General features: G+C 39.8%; 1 protein-coding gene across 1 annotated transcript in view; it reads left to right on the forward strand.

The window, feature by feature from the left end:
* Positions 1–15,348: 15,348 nt before the first annotated feature.
* ESR2 (estrogen receptor 2) overlaps positions 15,349–19,351 on the forward strand; it is a 34,663-nt gene continuing 30,660 nt past the window's right edge. The window contains exons 1-2 of the mRNA XM_063399536.1: positions 15,349–15,484; positions 16,017–16,489. Of these exons, the coding sequence (XP_063255606.1) occupies positions 16,056–16,489 (434 nt within the window). The 5' untranslated portion in view covers positions 15,349–15,484; positions 16,017–16,055. The remainder of the gene's footprint in view (positions 15,485–16,016; positions 16,490–19,351) is intronic.

Here is a 19,351-nt window from a genome sequence, read left to right on the forward strand (position 1 = left end):
TAGTTAGATTTGGGTTATTTGCTGTGGGCAGAAAATGTATTTCAGCTTACTTGAGTATATTTGTTGCCTTGTAGGAGAGACTGAATTCAGAACAGCTGTTCTGGATGTGTATTAAAGAACTATTGAGGAGCAATGGGTGCAGCCAATTACATTTCACCCCCACACCAAAGCCCCTCATTAGTGATTGCTTTAATCCCGCAGGCCTTATCTATCTTGCCCAACTATTCTCTCCCCTCCCATTGCCTACTTTCTGATAAACTCATTGCAAACGGAGGAGGCAGCAATCATTTGCAAGTTTAGGTGGGGCAGATCTCATAAACAGGTGTACGACATTATTTGTTATCCTCTGGAATTGCATGGTTCACATTTGGTATCACCTGTCAGCTGTCTGTAAGGTTGTTAATTCTCTCTGCTGATTTTTTGTGGATTTATAGAAAGAGCAGTCTTCTCCAAGGACTCCTACACTATAATGTATGTGTTTGGGGTTTCTTTCCTAAACTTGTCTAGTAAATTAAATGTAACTGGATTAAATGAAGAGGAATGACTAAAAGCCTCTGCAAAAAAATACTTTTGACTAGTGTAACTGTAGGGTAGATCGGAAATGAATCTATTGTCTTCAGTTTTGCAGTGTATGGGGAGGAATTCCTTTAGGGATAAAGTAGCAGGTTGGGGCCCTGGAGGGCATATGAGGTAGGTGAAAAGGAGGAGAAGGAAATTATTATTAATTTCCTGGACAGCAAGAAAAAAAAATTCTTCCCCATGACTTGACCATGGCTGTGTATTGGCAATAAACAGCTTATGTTTGAAATGTTTATATAAAACGGCTTAATTTCTGTCATATCTATGGCCCAGTTTCTCTGGAAACAAAAAGGCTGGAGAAATGAGGTTTGCTTTTAATTTTGGGGAAGCAGAGTTTCCTCCTTCATAACACCTGCCAGTAAGTTAAGATCTCAAAAGAAAAGCAATATTTGTTTATAATAGTTTATTATAATGTATTAATTTAATTGCTACTTCAGGCTTAATGTGTCTACATGCAGATTCTGCTCTAGCAGGATATTTAAGGCCAAGGGGACCAAGGGAAGATAGAGGAATCTGCTGTAAAGCCATGAGCTGTGGCTGGGAGCTGTATCTGGAAAGACTTAAAAGAGGGCAGAAGGGAGTCTGAGCTGTGGTAGGGGGGGAAATCCTTTGCAACCAGGAGACCCAAGCCTCCTATTTAGTAATGTCCTATACTATATGTGTGATATGGACACTACTGGGCTTGTCATGTATGATTTATATAGATGTTTTAGATTCATGTTGAGTCTCTGGAAATCCAAGTTTTCTACATTTAAAAACCAGCTTGAATTCAAAATGACATGTATTTGATGAGGTAAATTGGAAGAAGAGAGAGTCACACAGAATCACGAAACAGAAGTTCCACATTCTCAGTCAGTGACTTTCAGCTCTTAACTTTAGTTGTCTCTTGCCAAGACTGCAACTAATTGAGAAGAGAATAACATACTGCAGCAATCTTCAATCCTAATGAATATTGCAATAATTTAATATTAAACAATTTAAACCTTTAGCTGTTTTCTTCTCTGTGGTAAAAGCTATGGTAGCAAAGCAAGGCATTCACCGCTGGGTACTCACAGGGAATGAGGAGAATATATCTATGCAGAAACAACACAGAGATAGGTGGTTTCCTTTAAATTCCTTTGGGCATAATTGTGTTACTTATTTCTGAAAGTGTAATATTGCATCCTTCTTTTCCTTAAAATCTACATCATTTTATGGATATGTGAGAAAATTTGGAGCCATTTTGCAGCAATCAGTGAGTGTCCTTAAGGAGAATGCCCCAGCAATTTAATAAGGTACATAATAACCTGTAACCACTGATGAATAGTGCCTAGAAAAATTCTTTCTACAGTACTGCTCTGGCCCTGCTTCTTCACTCCTCCTTCAGAGTGATCCTTTTACTGTAACACCTCTAAAACTTGTGAGAGGTGGTAAAAATGTTCTTTGTTAAGCAAATCCTCAAGTTAAGGCACTTCTTAAATTGCTTATATAGCGTGAATTTGCTGGGCAGCCAAGTCGTGATTGTGAGACCTGGTGCTAAATACAGTGGGAGTGCTGAGGAGAAAACTCAGTGCTTTTCTGGGGATTATATGGACAGTACACACCATGGAATGGGCACAGCGTGTCCTGTGGTCCCAGGAACTGCTCAGCCTTCAGTAATTTTAGGTGATAATGATGTAAGTAAATTTTTTCTGTCTGGGAGAAGACAGTCATCTGGGATGGGCCTGCATTGTCAAGTAGATAAATTTACAACCAAGACAATTCTCTACACCACCTTTGTCTAAAGAAACTGCTTTTCGAATCTATTAGCACTAATGTATTTTCCTTCATGTACTTGGACACACAGGGGAGTGTAACATCCTGAACTACATCTGATTTGGATTATTTTTTTCTTGTGTATTGCTTCAAGGCTCCTTATAGATGCTCCCCATGTCTGCTAGGGAGGTGCTGCTTCACTTACAAACTGCTGCAGCTTGGAGTCTAATCATCCCTTTCTGTGTGTGAAAACTCCTATCTTGACAACTACTCCATCCTAAAAGCCTTAGGTGATAAATACATTAATTAAAGGCCTTCATTTTATATTGTTTTTTGGAAATATTAGTTTACATTATATATATAAAAGAGAGAGAAGAGAAGGTGACTTATTTTTCTTTGTCTGCTGCCAAGCTATTCCTGGTTATTTACCTAGATACTCTTCATTCCATTTGGTTATCCAACATGTAAAATCTTTAAAACAATCAGAATTTTCCTTGATTGAAAGGTTTTGTTTATATTAACCCAAACAGCTGTGGCTCCTAACTAAGCAGAGATCAGAATGGAGAGGAAAGATATGATCCACAGGTAACCCTTCATGCTGCTCCCAATGCTTATTTGGTTCCCAGGTATTTCAAGTAAAAGACTTACAGGATCAAGGTCTGGTACAGATTGCTGAGGGACTACATCAGGATGTGAGGGGAATGCAGCCCCTTTATGTGCACAAAACTAAGGTGCACTTCTATAATGTTTAGCAGAAAACCTTTACCATCTGTCCCATTGGCCCTGAGGGTGACAGGGAACATGACCTTGTCCTTAAACTCACATAAATAGGATTACATAGACACAGGTCACACTCCATATAAGAACTAATCATCAAAAAATACTGGCATTTAAATCCCCTCTAGTTTGCAAAAGGCTTTATCTGTTAAAACAAAAGAAAATTCAAATTAAAAGCAGCAGTGTTTGGACTAGCAAAATAGTAATGTGAGAAGACAAGGAGGCTCAAGGAAAGCACAGAGAAACAAGGTAGAGAACAAATTTGATACTGAGAAAAATTACATTAGCAGAAAGTAATTATAGGAAGGGTTGACTGAGTGACAAAGATATTACCTTGGTCTGGTTCTGGCTGTGCTTGCAGAGATGTTGATAGCAAAGGGGGCAGAGCTGTTTCAGCTTCTAATTCTGACAAGTGGTTTTGGAAAGTTCCATAGACTTGAAGGTGTTTTGGCATCCAAAATGCAAGGATGAATAACATCAGACTTTATCCAAGCAAATTTATAAGCATATTAATTTCCCATGAGTAAATTAAATTAATGCTTAGCAACTAATGAAGGATTTTGAAAGACATTACAGTGTATAACTGAGGAATGGATCTTGCTGACTATGTTCACATTTTTCTGTTGTTTTGGTTTAATGTTTGTATGGTTTGGTTTTGTGTGAATTTTTGGTAAATGCTAACAGTTTTGGTTAGGCTAGGGTAGTTTTGGCTCTGCCTATTTTTCTGCTGTTTTTCTTCACAGTAGCTAGCATGGGCTATGCTTTGAATTGGTGCTGGAGAATTACATCTTGAAACATCAGTGCCTGTGCATGAGGCCAGGCTGGAGCACTTCCACTTGGAGCAGGTCCAGCCCTGAGTGATTGCAGTTTGTGGATAAGTGCAAGCTGGAGCAGGAATGAAGGGAGGACTCCTTTGTCCTTTAAACCATAAAACCTCACTCAAAGGGATCAGTGGTGGAGATGGTAGTGGAAATACATTTAAATTGTTGTGATCCATGACTTGAGTTGTGTGTTATGGGGGTTGCTGCAGCAGGAGCCACCAGAAGCTGTGGAGGACAATCCTCACAACTGCAGCAGACACACTGAGCTGCCTTTGGTGTCTGATAACTCCCCACAACACAACACCTCTCGTGTCCTGTGTGAGCACCATACCAGATGGAGCACAAAATCATGGGCTGAATGAACCTACTGGGCATTTTGTGGATGCTTGTGAGTTTTTATGGACACTTTAGAGGCATTTCACAGGGGTGGCCCATAGCCTAAGGGAATGTTATCTATGAAATATATCAAAAAGTGCAAATGAGGCTGGAGGGTAATGACGATGTGTAGGACCTGATGTAACTGGTATGGGGTGAGAAGTGGAGATTGTGCTGGTTTGGGCTGGGGTGGAGTTAATGTTCTTCATAGTGGCTAGTATGGAGCTGTGGTTTGTGTTTGTGCTGGAGACAGTGTTGGTAACAGTGGGATGATTTTATTACCACTGGGCAGTGCTTACACAGAGTCCAAGCTTCCCAGCACCCCACCAGTGAGGAAACTGAGGCTGCACAAGAAGGGACAGCCAGGACAGCTGACCTCAGCTGACCAAAGGTATATTCCAGACCGCAGGGTGTCATGCTCAGCATATAAAATTGGATGAAGAAGAAGGAAGTGGGGGGACATTTGGAATGATGGTATTTGTCCTCTCCAGTCACTGTTAGATGTGCTGTAGCCCTCCTTTCCTGCCTGCCCATGGGAAGTGATGAATGAATTCCTTGTTTTGCTTTGCTCATGTGGGAGACTTTTGCCTTACCTATTCAACTGTTTTTAGTTCAACCCACAAGTTTTCTCACTTTACTCTTCCAATTCTCTCCCCCATCTCACTGAGGGGAAGTGTGTGAGTGGCTGTGTGATGCTTAGTTGCAGGCTGGGGTTAAACCATAACATTCAGTAAAACAAAGATATTATCCCAAATGAGTTCCAGGTAATTTGCTTTTCTTCAAAATGAACATAGAAGAACAAATTGAAGAACAATTCTTCAAAATGAACATTAAAGAAAATTAACCCTCCCTTGTCTGTGTTTGTGCATCTGGTATTTAAAAAACAATGCCAAAGGAGTTTATTTATTGTGCTGCCTAAAATGTCTAAGATGAGTACATTTCTGCTTCAGAGCAAATGTTAATTGTGTTTCAGGTTTTCCTGTGACAAAGCTAAAAAAAGTTTGATTTAGCCTTTTAAAAACCTCAGTGTTTGGTGCCAGAAATGGCTGGTTAATTAACCTTCAGAATTCTGTGCTATGTATGAGAATGCTTGGCTTATAAAATGATTCCGTCATGCAAGAGCCTTAACTGCAGTGAACGACAAATTCAGAGGCTTGTTATGTCAGAAAGGAGGAGGAGGAACTTCTGTTTAGGTCTTGCCTTCAGAGGGAAAGGAAACACTGATAGTATCCCTGTAACCTTGCACTGATGAGCAGGCACCACATTGCTTTGGAAAGATTCATATTTGAGATCTGATGACTAAGTGGTGGTGGGCACAGCTGCTTTAGAATCAGAGATAAAGGGAAGAAGGAAAACAAATCCAGAATTGCTATGAGAAAATCTTGCTGACATGTAATGCTGTCAGAGCATTTATAAAGAGCAGAAACCCTATTCAGTGCCAATCAGGTACGTGCTATATTGAATGAAATATTTGTTATTTTGTAAATGTTGCTAAAGGTCTGCAATTGATAGTCTCTGGATTTATGAACAATAGCTTCTGTGAGAAAAATGAGATAGTTAAATTATCTAGAGTATTAATTTTGGTTCCAGTGTGAATTTGTTCTTAAAGTCTATCAGTTTATGCAGATTAAGAGATCTTCCAATAGGCTTGGGGTTTTTTAAATATTTGTGGATACAGAGAAAATGATGAAAGTTTGCTATATTTTAGGTCTTTGGTTAAGAATCTTATTAGAATAGGATTGCTGCACTGAGACCAGAAGGAGTATTTTGAAACATACATTAGGAAATTGATGGTTTAAGGTTTTTGGGAAATTACACAGATAAATATACTAATAAAAGGTAAATGCTTCTTCCAAGCATCACAGCAATTGGTATAACTTGATCCAAACCAAATTGGGGTTACTGGAGGTCTCTTGACTTTTGAAATTCCAAATCTCTCACTGATAAATGTCTCAGGTTTTGTTTTTACAGTTCTGAAGTAGTTTTCTCATTGAAGTTGATGATATAGATTTACACTCTTTTAATAAGATCTTCAGCTTTAAAAAGGATCTTCTTAATTAGACAATGAGATCCAAGCCTGCTTTTTAAGTTTGCTTTTGGCACTGCTAAAAAGTTTATTTAACAAGAACTAAAGATTGGACAGCACATGTGTAAATCTTCATCAAACCCATCAGAACCTTTGCCTGAATGCTCATAAAAGACTTTTGGCTAGCAATGGCAAGAATGATGTGGTCTTTAATCTTGGATGCTTTATAACCAAGGTTTTATTAGAGAAAATAAATTTCAGCCTGGAGAGAGGATAGGATAAACAGCAAAATGTGCATTTATACCTTAGAGTGATTGTAAATGTGCTACTTCTTTCTGGGAAAGGCTTCAGCCTTGTCATGGGGAGAATGATGCACAATTACCATTTGTGTGTAGAGAAAGTTTTGATATGATTATGGGTGGCATGAAAAACTGCTTTTGAATAGAAAGTCATTTAGCATTTGCTTCTGATGTGCTCAGTGTTACCACCAATGTGTTTTCTCATCCATATCCTTGAAATTCCTTGCTCATCTGTTGTCCCCACAAGAGGGGGAGAATTCTAAGAGTGGTGTTTTTACTGAAGCAACAAATACATGTTGTGTTTCTGCTTTAAAGCTTTAGAATTTTTATTTGGTATTTGAGAACTTTATTAAAATTCTTCTTTCTGTTTGTGAACAAAGTTCAAGGACTCCTCTGTGGCTGCCCTCCTTTTTGCTTTCCTTTCTGAACTTTTCTGTACCTTTTAAAATAAGCTGTAACTTGCATTTTGCAGACACAATGACTGTAACACAGCATTAGTGGAAGTCAGCTGTAGTGTCTTCCTCGTCAGGCTGGTAGCTCTGTGTGTGAGTGAACAGCTCAGCTTCCTCAGGCTTTCAAAGCAGAAATAACAATAAAAATTTTGGACCTGAAGGGATGGAGCAAATCTGATGCTTATTTGCAATTTTACTCTTCAGTGCTGTAAATGAGAACCAGTAAATGGAGCTTCAAGTATTGCTGGAGAAAGTGGAAACACACAAACTCTTTTATATCCTTGAGAATTTTTTGACTGATAACCTGAAAAACTTTAAATATCACAGGAAAAAATGCTCATAGTTTAAGAGGTGTTCTTAAAATGTTGTGACTGCAGAACTGTCTTTAAAAAGTCAGCCAGTGTGAGTATCTATAATGATGTTCTGATCAAGAATGGATTAAAATATATTTATTAAAACAACTATAAATCCAGTTAGTATATGATCTCTTTAAATTCTCTTAGTTTTAGTTCTGGTTCTTGAATATTGGCTTTAAGGTAGAAGTAGCAAAGAGCTTACAGTGACAAGGGATGGTGATCCAGGAGGCTGACCAGATTTTATATCCATTATTTTACTGTGCTCTTCTTCAGCTATTGGCAGCATGCTTTTGCTAGCAGCAAGAAATATTCACATAAAAGAGTTTGCTGGTCCATTCCTTGAGAGACAGGACATGAGAAGCTCAGCAAGCAGAAATCCCAGAATAATTTCTCAGATTTCATTTTATAAGGCTAGGAGGGCATTACAATGTAATCTTAAATAGTATAAATAGATAAATGTCCATCTGTGAGAATCATCAACAAAATTCTGACTGACTCAGCTGAGACAGGATTTTACTCACAATAAAAGGCAGGTTTTTGTGTCTAGGTTAATGATGAGACAAATCTAGAATAGCTTTCTTTGTTTAAGGGACTAAAACATACAGACAAACTTTTGTTACCTGTAGATGATGTTAAACGTATCAGACCTGGGATTTCATGCAGCATTATAAGAGGTTTCACAGCTTGAAAGGCAGGGATAAACAATTCCTTGGTTTCTGTGCTCTTTCAGTGAATTAGTGATGGTGGAGAAAAAGGCATAATCACTCATTTGTTAGATGCTTGTAATCCTTTTAAGTCATCAAAAATCAGGTATCAAAAAACTGCATTGAAAAAACTTCATTTTAAAAAAGTTAGAATAAAATTGCAGAGATGAAGATATTAAGTCTTGAATTTGCTGTTAATATGAAGATGCACAACAAAATTAATACAAATGGAATAGCCTTTTACAGGAATTCCTGAAAGAAAATCAATTTACTATAGCTAAAACCAGATAAGCAGCCAAAGGAGTTCTGCATTTCATACATATTCCTACATAGATTCCATTTCTATACCATTGTAGAAAAGATTGCTTATTCAAGTTTTATGACTAAAAAGACAAAAGTTTTACACTTCTTATTTACTCTTTGGCTACCTAAATTGATCCTAAATCATGAATCATTTGCATAGTAAAGAGGCTGTGTGAAAAAAAACCACTGTAAATAACACCATTTTATTAGGGCAGGTGGGGGGGAAGAAAGTAGAATAAGACATATTGCAAATTGGTCTGACAGGGAAAAGTCCACTGCTTTTCTTTCACTCTTTATGTCTCTGAGATATGAAAAAACTATTCCCTGACAACATTTCTGCAAGGAATGTTTTTCTTTGCCAAAGACAGCTGTGGTTATCACCATTGTTTCTCAGCCTCAAAAAACAAGAGGTTATTTGAGGAGCCTGAGGCATGGCATGCTCAGGGGAAAGCCAATGTCTGCTTAGCAGGAGCAATGAATCCTGCATTTCCTGACACTGCCAAACAGAAACTCCCACCCTGTCCTCTGGAGCTATGGCAGGTCAGGCCTGTCAGGGTGGTAGAGCATGAACTGCAGAAATAAATGAGTTCACATCATTTGGGGATGTGTCCCACTTGTCTACCCAACATCAGACTTGTTGCCTATAGATATCCAGGGGACAGGTTTTAAGGTGCAAAAATGACTTTTCTCTTTGTCCATTGGCAAAAGGACTTTATCTTATGACAGGTCTTTATGCCTAGTGAAGGACAGCTGCTACCAGGGAAAGTCTCAGCTTTACTTTCATCAGAAAACAAGATAATATCTCCCCTGAGAGTGTAGGAATTTTCAAATTTCAATTCCTATGACCCCTATTTCCTGATTTACTTGTTTTTCTTCACATATTGACTTTTTTAGTCACCATCTCTTTCCTCTCAAATTTCTGCCTGGCTTGAGTGCATTGCTGCAGGCTCTGCTCTCTTCGTGCTGCTGTATATCCTCACAGACCTGAGTGGGGAAACTGCTGTGGGAAAAGGGAAGAAATGAGGTGGAATTTTCAATCCCCAATCTATTTATAATGCAAGAGCTGTTGATTTGTTGTAAGAGAAGGAACTTGACTTGAGTCAAAAAATCTCAGCCCCTGTGCTAGTTCATGTCTATACCCTGCCAATAGCAGAGACAGTTATTCAGAAACCCTCCAAGCTGTGTAAAAGTTCTACTGGGCAAAATGAGGCATTTTATCCATATGGCTTTTCCCTTGTTGAAGGCAGGGGATTGAGCATGGCACTCTGCTTCTCAGCAGACTAGAATTATGCAGCATTTTTGATGGTAGCAGTGGGATTTAGGTCCTCCTCAGCAAGTTTGCTGATGACACCAAGCTCTGTGGTGCAGTCTCTGCTCTGTTCTTCTGAAAGCCCACCTGGAGTGCTGCATCCATCTCTGGGACCCTCAACATCAGAGGGATGAAGAACATAAGGTTCAGTGAGTCCAGAGGAGGCCATGAAATTCATCATGGGCTGGAGCACATCTCGTATGATCACAGGCTGAGAGAGCTGGAGTTGTTCAGCCTGGAGAAGAAAAAGCTCCAGTACTTCCAGTGCCTAAAGGGGCTCCAAGAGAGCTGGAGAGGGACTTTTTGCCAGGATGTGTTGTGATATAACAAGAAAGAATGACTTCAAACTGAAAGACAGCAGGTTTGTATTGGATATAAGAAGAAATTCTTTAATGTGAGGGTGGTGAGCCACAGGCACAGGGTGCCCAGAGATATTGTGGATGTCCCATCATGGGAGTGTTCAAAGCCAGGTTGGGCTGAACTCTGAGCAGCCTGATCTCATGGAATGTGTACCTGCTTGTGGCTTGCAGGGGTTGGAACTAAGTGACCTTTAAGGTCCTTTCCAACCCAAACCATTCATAGATTCAGTTACAATTCTGTGAATACACATTTTGCAAATGGCTAGAAAGGAATGGAGTGGAGAAAGGCAGATGTACATTTGTTCTAGGACACTGTCATTAAGAGAGAAATGTTGATTGAAGGAATTAATTCCTCCTGGATCCAAGGAACTGGTATATTCCATGCTGTTGGGACAGAGCTATGGTGTGGTAATCAAAACAAGAATAATTTTTTAGAATTAGCTTCATTAATTGATATGTGCGAAGAGACCCAAATGTGCTTCTGAGATGCTGGATACAGATGTACATCCTGGCTCCATGAAAATCTAAATCCCCATGCTGCTCTTCCCTGCCCTTTCTTGCATCAGAGGAGATCCTTTTTTTAAAATAATGAAGTTCTTACTGAACAAGGGTGATTTTCTTTGTACTGGCTTCTGCCATGATACTGCTGCAGACTGAAGCACGATTACAAAATCCTCAGATAGATCCTTGCAATTATAACTGGTGTAATAGTTTCAATAAATGTTCCTTTCTACAGGAGCACACTAAAGTTTTCATGTGGAATGCAAATATTCTTTTTGATCAAAAAGTCCAGACTGTACTTTGAAATAATTACATGGTGAGTAAAGGAGCTGAAGTGTCTTAGTTTGCATTTGTATTCTTGAGCAGGACAGTGGCTTTTCATTTCTGGTGTCTAAAACCTTAAGTCTATGAAACATACTTAAGAGATGCAAATCACAGAAATCTTAAATCCACTCTCAGATCTGCTAACATTTTAATAGCCCACAAATTTAAAGGCTAAAAACTAGTAAAGTCAACCTTAACTTTAATTTGAACTGAGATCTGAAAATATTTTCCAGTAATGGGAAGGTGGGAAGGGAGATCTAGTGAGCAGCTAATCCAGCACCCTGCTCAAAGTGAGTGTTTCTTAAATCTCTCCAAAGATAGGGATTTTGCAGCCTTTCTGAGTACCTTGTTCCTTAATTCTCTTATTTCTTAATTCTCACTGTGGAGGATTTCTCCCATGTTCTACTGAAATTTCCCTTGCACTGTCATATGACTGTGATCTCCTGTCTTGTGCATTTTCTGTAAAAATAATCTGGATTTCTTGTCTTTGTAACTCCACTTCAGGGGGTAGAGACTGAAGTTGTGCATTCAAATCCAGCTCCTTTGGTGCCCCCATGTCATATCCATTGAGCCCTGAAATGTATTTATGCATGTTTAGAATAACCTAGGAGTTGCCAGTGTCCTGAGTAACTCAAAGGCTAACACAGGCTAAAGAGTGCTCATTTTGCTTGTTTCAGACCATTCTTTCCTGTGTGATTTTGAGCTGCAGTATTTTATTTAGAGTAGGTCTTGATGTCATTGAAGACAGGTTATTAATTTTGGAGGAATTAGTACCATATCAGAAATTTGGACAGCAAGCTGTGTTTGCATTTTGCTTCCCTATCTCTCCCCTACTTGTTGCATCCAGTCTTTCTCAGGTAATAACCAACTTGTTTACTTGCCTGCCTTCTGTTGGCAATATCTGGCACTGCTGTGTTTAATGAGTAATAAGTTTGTCACAAACCCCAAAGCACAAGTATCATTGAATGACTTTCCTTTAATAATCACTTTTCCAGAAGATGATTCAGTTTATTGTTGCAGTGAGTTGTATAAAATGTAACTTTACAGAATATTAATAGAATTCTCTGCAAGATGACTGAGGATCTTTGGCTGTGGGGTGCTGGAATGCACGCTTGCTGAATCACCTCTATTAAACTGTAGGCAGAATGATTGCACTTTAGTTTAAGCCTAGCAGAGAAAAAGGTTGTCTTGATTCTCTATTGCAAAAAATCCTTACTCAAAATACATATGAAATGCTAAACATGTTATAGTGTATGTTGATGGAAGGGTGCCTGAGAACATCCATCACTCCTTGGCTTTTTGAAGTGTTGTACTTTTCTAGGAAAAGCTATTGTATTGTGTTTCCAAGCAGGCACCCTGCCCTCTCTACCTATTTTTCCCCTTTCCAAAACTAAAAAAACCCCAAACAACCAAACAAACCTAGAACTGGGAAAAAAAATTAATTCATTTTTTTCCCCAGAAGGCTTTTAAAGAGGTACTTGGTATAGGTAATGTGCAATAAATGGCTTTCAAGTTTGTTGAAATACGTCAGATGGCTTAATTATTTACCCATGTGTCTGTTTGACTATGACATCTAAACCAGTCCTTGTGCCTCATCTGGTGTGTCTGGCATGGTGACTCTCAAGACACATTCAGTTGTTGTAGAGTTATTCAAGACAAGAACTTTTTTTTAAATTTTTTTTTTGGTGGAGAACATTAATAACATTTGGTTTTTCCCCTACATCCTCATTGGTAGTGGTGTCATCCTCTGGGTACTGGAGCTAATGAAGCTGCTTTATGGAGTGGATCCTGCCTGTAGTGTCTTAGATTTCTGAATGGTAAGTGTTATTTAAGGAACTGGCCAGAATGGCTGTTGTTTATTTTACAATGGCATTTCAGTTGTTGAATATCTCACGAAGCTAAACTGACTTCAGTGGATTGAAACATTTGCAGGCTGCCAGGAGACAGGAGTATAAAAAGAATAGACACCTGTTTTGTTTCTGTGTCTGGTACAGATCTAGTGCAGGGCTGATAGACCACATCTAAATAATGTATTTTATCATTGAATCCTGCTTTTAAAATCTTTTTTCAGAAGAAGAGGGAGTGTTTGTACAGGAATTCAGTTCAGGGAGCAGTTCCTTTCTGTTTAATGTGAAGTGTTTAAGATATGAGGACGTTATACCAGGATGGACAAATTTATTCGCCTATTCCACTACTTATTGTAATCCTTTTATTAAATGAGGTTGTGGTTCTTTCTGAGGTGTTTGTGGAGTTTGTTTTCTCAAGTGTCAGATCTTGAGATCTGTTTCCCTTAGTCTTCAGTTTTTCTTTAAGACACACTACTTAACAGTCCAGCAGCCAATTTTTAGGACCTTCTGAGCAAGAATGCATAATTTCAGCAGTTTCACTTTATTTGTGATGTTCCAGGCTTCCTGTTTTAAATTCTCTTGGTGTAAAGAAATGTGATCAATGTCATCTCATGTAGATCCATAGTCTACTGTGGCTAGACTATCTCTGCTACCCAAGTTAATAATCTCAGGTCAATACTGTTATTTTTTCACTACATTACAGCCTGCTGAAGACCATGAGTACAGTTTTCTTTAACCTGCTGGACCCCAGAGTCTCCTTCTCTTGTAAATAAGTTATGAGCAGTGTGTTTTTCAGGAAGGCTGTACTGACTTCTTGTTCTTGTGTGAACTCATACCCCTAAAACAAGCTTTGCTCTTGTTTCTAGTAACTTCTGTGTATGTTTCTAAATACTGTGTGTTTCCCTTTGGAGACAATACCTCGTGCTAAGCAGGCAGTTATCCTACACATATGCATTAGTGGTTTCCCTCTGCAGAAAATCATGACTCAAATCTCAGCTGATTTCTGTTCATTAAATTTCATTGTAGCAGCAGCAGCAGCTCTGTGTTCTCTGCTTCTACAGCATACAGGAATTTAGTTACTAAATGCTGAGGGAAACTACAATACCAGTTGCCTGCTGCAAAAGCTGTCACAGCAGAATGTCTCTGCTGACTGTAACAGAGATGTTACTGTGATGCTGCTCAAGTCCTTCTCTCGAAGGGTTTGGGGTTCCCCTGTGCTGTGTGCCCCTCCAAAGGAGGCAGAGGGACAAAGTAAGCACAGACAGCTTTTGTTGGACATTCCAGGTCCTCTGGCAGAGTGCCCATGCTCATCCTGAATACCTGCAGCCCTTGAGACTGCAAGGGGAATAAGCTTTGCTCACAGTGGACCTTTAAATGTGTGTTGAATCCAGTGTGCTCATTGTAGTAACCCCTGAAAATACTCCTGAATTTTTTTAGTTGCATCACTTGCTTCTAAAAAATTACCTACCCCATAATCTGGGAGTGAAAGGTTTATCAGTGGGTTTTTTGCAGTGGAGTTTGCACGATACCTGGTTTTTCCTGGAGGAGGCTGTGAAGCATCTGGTGGGGGCAGATGAAGTGTGTAGGTTGTGTGAGGAGTGAGGTCAGAATCCCCTGCTTTGACTGCTTTGGAGTTCCAGTCCAAGAGCTGCTGGACACAAACAGCTACTGAGATATCTCATTTTCCTGTTTCCCACAAAGGAAAAAAACAGCAGCTGGGTCTAAAGTGCCTGAGCTGATTTAAATGAGTTTCTGATTATTTCTACACATATCTTCAGTTTCATCGCCAGAGTGCAGAGTGAGGAGGAAGGAAGGACTCTCAGCTATCCATTTTAGTCAAGAAGATTGTTTCTTACATTTTCTGTTAATGCTTCTACTCTCAGTCCTCACTCTAGAGGAAAAAAATATGTCAATGCCCCAAGGGGTTGAAAACTTTGGGGACAGGGAGGTTTCTGGTACTCCAACAAACCCATGCTTGAATCTTCCTCATCTTGCTCTATGGTCATGTGAGGCAATAAAAGGTAAGAACATTTAACATCTATACCTTGGTCACTTGTGGAATAGCAAAGCTGTGGGTGAATGTTTATTTATCCTGTGGTTTTCATGTTAGGGTCTTACTACCATATGCAAAGTACATTGCAATATCAGTTCAGAGGGCTGAAACTTGCTATTTTGGATACAGAATTGTTTTCAATTGCAAACTAGGTCAGTCTTCAGAGCTGGAATGAATTGCAGATGAAACTCTTAGTGAAGAATAAAGAAAAAAATGTTTTTAAATGCTACAGCAAAATAATGCTTCTAGGACAGGGGTCTGTCTCAGGAGGATAATTTTGGTGGGATTTTTTTTTCTTTCCAAAATTCTTTTGTCTCTTAAATAATTTGTGTACGCCTAAATCTGTCAAAGTGTATTTACTGTGGGCAATTTAAGGTCTTTGTTTTGAAAGCTGAGTCACATGGGAGAAAGGACAGGGGGTAGTTGAGATGGGGATGGAGAGTTGCAGGGAATTTTAAAACATCTGGACCTTATGAAATCCCTCAAGTTTTATTGTCAGCTTTGGAAATACCCATGTTTTGTGACTTCTGCTTTTCTAATGGCTCTGTTCAGAGGTGCCGTATCCAGGGACCTCTCAGTGATGAAGTTGCACTGCTTGATGACATCCACTACCTGTCCTCCTCCTCTGTGTAGAGGGATGTGCAGTGGAGTTCTGGATTTGGAAGGTATAGGGGATACACGTGTGTGTGTGTTTGTCTGTTTTCAAAATGCCTGCTGTTGCATGTTTGTGATAGAAAAGGGAAGCACCCTGAAGTACAAGGCTGTAGTGCAGTTAACAGCAGGAGATGGTGAGTTGTTGTAAAGAGAATTGATTTCTCCTCCATACCTGTGGACCTTGGGGCAATTTTATCTCTGATGGAAAGCAGATTTACCCAGGTTGTAACTCCTGGTAAGATCCAAGTTGTCACTTTCATCTTTGCTTCAGGCAGGCCTCAAATAATTTTCTTCTTAAAATTATTGTTATTATTTTTAAGGGAGTCTGTGTATTAGCCTTTATTTTTAAGGATATTCTACAAAGCTTTCTTCTTCTAAAAGGTAGTAAATTTGTACATAGACTATTTAAGTGCATTTGGTATGTAATCTGTTTTAATGAGACGTTTTTATGGTTTACTGGTGCCTTTTTTCTTGTATAGAAAAGACTTAATGCAGAGCTTTCTTACTTTTTAATTCTTTTTTTATAATTCTTTATTGTCTTAGGATGAATATTTAAACAGCCCTCTTCAATCTTGCTTCAAAATGTCCCTGTGCACATCTTCTCACAAGGACTTTTCTCAGTTGCTGCCACTTCAGGATATTGGATGCAATAAAACAGAAATGAAAAATTCACCTGCTGGTGTCATCTCTCCAGCTCCTTATGGCTGCAATCAGTCCACACTGGCAGCAGAACACAGTCCAGTCTACATTCCCTCATCTTACATGGACAACAGACATGAATATTCCTCAATGGCATTCTGCAGCCCTGCCATGGTGAACTACAACATTGCCAGCAATTTTGGGGACCCAGAGGGCGTGGCTGCAAGGCAAACCTCCAGCCCCAGTGCGCTGTGGTCTGCTCCTGGCCATCTGTCCCCTCTGACTCTGCACTGCCAGTCCTCCCTGCTGTATGCAGAGCAGCCCAAGAGCCTGTGGTGTGAGGCACGACCCATGGAGCCCATGCTGCCCGGGAGCAGGTCAGTGCTGCTGCTTGCTTTAAAACTTGGCTGAAGAGTATTTACAGTCTCCTTGGCTCAAGTCTTTTCTTTTTGCATTTGAATTCTATGTGTTGGTGCTTCTGAAAAACAAAACGATGCTTAAAAACTCTACTAGACACCAAATCAGTCTGGGGAGTATTGTTTGTTTTTAATGTAACTTCTGAAATTTTTTTTTAATTACCTCCTCAGAGTACTATACACCAACACAGAGCATTACAAATACCTTCAGCGTGGGAACAGTTTACATTGTGTAAACAAAAGTTCAAGACTGCTAGGTACTATTTTGTGTAATTAAATTAATTATGTTCTGACAGATTAAGTCCTTTGAGTGAAAGAGGTAAAGGTTCATTCTATTTGCTTTTTCATACAATATTGTTTGAATTCATTTTTACCCAGGTTTTTTTTTTACTGCTTCTAATAGATGTGGAGGCTTTTTAACTTGAAATTTGAGGGAAATGTTTTCTTTGCTTTTTGGTTTCAGCATAAGCTACCACACAGCAGCATGCATCATGTTAAAAGGGAGCTGCTGCTGAAAAAGCCTGACTTTGTTTCTTGCTGCTGTTCCCAACTGACTTTGTAAAGTTGTTGTGAAGAGCAGAGTCACAGGCTATATTTTCAGCTGACAAGAAACTCTGTTTACAAAACCATGTTTTCATTCTGCACATTTATTTGTAGTGCAAACCCTAATCAACATCTGGACCATCAGCTGATGAAATTGCTCCATTCATGGGCACAACACTTGTTGGATGGATAAAAACTCAGGGTGTGCATGTGCTGCTCCTGCTTCAGCAGCTGTATGTTTATTCATAGGCCTCCTTATTTAACTTCAGCAGTCATTTGGAGTATGAAAAATTGTGTCCTGGCAACAGTTTTAGTTCAATGGTTAATAAAGGATTTGTGCTATTTTTGAAACTACCCACTCTCCTTCTGCAATGGGTGGGCTTTATGCAGTTCTGGAGTGCAAATCTGCTTTCAGTGTAGGTGTGTGCATTGGGAAAGACCCTTCGGGCAGCACTTACACAGAGAATTCCCCAAGCAGCTTTGATGTGCACAGGAGTAACATCCAAACTCTTTCCACTTTGGCTAAGGTTCCAAAACCTTGCCAGCCCTGGGAAGATTAGTGTTTGAAGGCATCCACATGCTGGGACAGCAGCTGGAATAGCCCAGGAACAAGAGCACCCTGTCTGATGCTCTGCAGTGCTCTCTCTACAACAGAGAGAAGGGAAGCTGAACCTGTCTCACTGGAGTTTAAATAAATAAGTCATCAGCTATTCATAAAGATATATAAGGGCTATTGCCCATGCAGCTAATGATGACCTAACTTAAAGAGAAACCAAGAAAATCGGGAGTATAACATCTTTTTCACAGAATGGTTTGAATTGGAATGTGTCTTAAAGATGATCTAGTTCCAACCCTCTGCCACGGTCAGGGACACCTTCCCCTAGACCAGGCTGCTCAGAGTAGAAGGATGACCAGGAGAAAACCAGTGACTTATTACTTTAAGACAAGTCTTAATTCTTTTCTAGAAAGGTAGTATCTCTACATAGAAACCACAATCATAAAATAGAGAGGAGCACTAGGAGGTGTAAAGTGATAAACCTTTCACCATGTGGTTCCTCAGTAGCCGTCAGGGTACATCCCCTATTTTCCTGCATCCTTTGCTGCAGGAGCATTGTGGCCATCCATCCAGCCACTTCCAGCTCACCTGCAGGACCTGGCAGCTCATTCCTCTGCTGAACATCCTGGGGTGCCCCAGTCCTCCAGCAGCTGGGCCGTGGTCTCTACCCAGCCTGGGGCTGCCCTCTCTGGATTGCCCTGTGTGTGAAAATGCTGTCAGAGCAACAGAGTCTCGGGGTATGGGATGTTTACCTGAAAGCCCTGACTGTTGGGGCTTTAAATTTGTTGTCCTCACAGACAGTGGTGACAAACTGATGGGGTTTGAGCCTCCTGGTGCGAGGCTGCAGCTGTTGCAGACGAGCGGCTCTGATGCTGCTTGGCCACAGGAGGAATTTGTTCCAGATGGTTCCGCTGCGTGTGAGCTGTTTGCCACAAGTCTGAAGAAGCCTTACAGCTTGCATGTGTGCAGGGTGGCTGTTGATAAACTTTTAAGCAAGGAAAGAAAAAGTGCTTTTTAAAAACACTTGTCATGACTGGGAGGTAAAAAGCCGACAATCCTCACTGAGATGTTATGGTGTGTGCTTTTTCTTTATTTTCATCCATAACCTCAGTGCTTTATCAAGGAAAATAAACATTGCCCTCCACAGCATATCAATCAGTCACAGAAAAGCTCTCCAGCTGATTTTGAGCCTCTTCTGACCATCACAATTGGATAATGATTCCCAAGGAAAGCTTAAAAATATACCTCTTTTACTAATGTGCAACACCAAGTTACTTTTGCTTCCAAATACAGGGGAATAAGAAGGAAAAGGAATGATTTTCCTTCCTTGCATTAGCAGCATTTTAGGCATGTGTGATACAGCCCCTTTACTCCTGGGGAGAGTTCCCCCTCACTGGTCTTCCCAGCATGGCAGAGAGGGAAATAACTCAGTGATTCACAAACCCATTAATGAGGTGTGTGTGTAATCAAAGACCGAGCTTGTTAAATACTTAAACACTCCTCTGCCCTGCTGTATCTGAAGGAATTATCATTTTTAAAAAGTCTCTCAGTAACTTCATTGTACAACTAATTCCTTAATTTTTCTGTTTTGAAATCTGCTCTGAGAAGCAGCTTTTCTTCCTTTCCAAATTTTTTACCAGGAAATTGGAGCACGTTCTCCTCAAAAACTTATGAACTTGATGATTTTCAGTTGGCATGTGGGTGTGTTTGTCCTTACCTCCTGT

This window comes from Prinia subflava, chromosome 5, assembly GCF_021018805.1.
Source record: "Prinia subflava isolate CZ2003 ecotype Zambia chromosome 5, Cam_Psub_1.2, whole genome shotgun sequence".
Taxonomy (NCBI): Eukaryota; Metazoa; Chordata; class Aves; order Passeriformes; family Cisticolidae; genus Prinia; species Prinia subflava.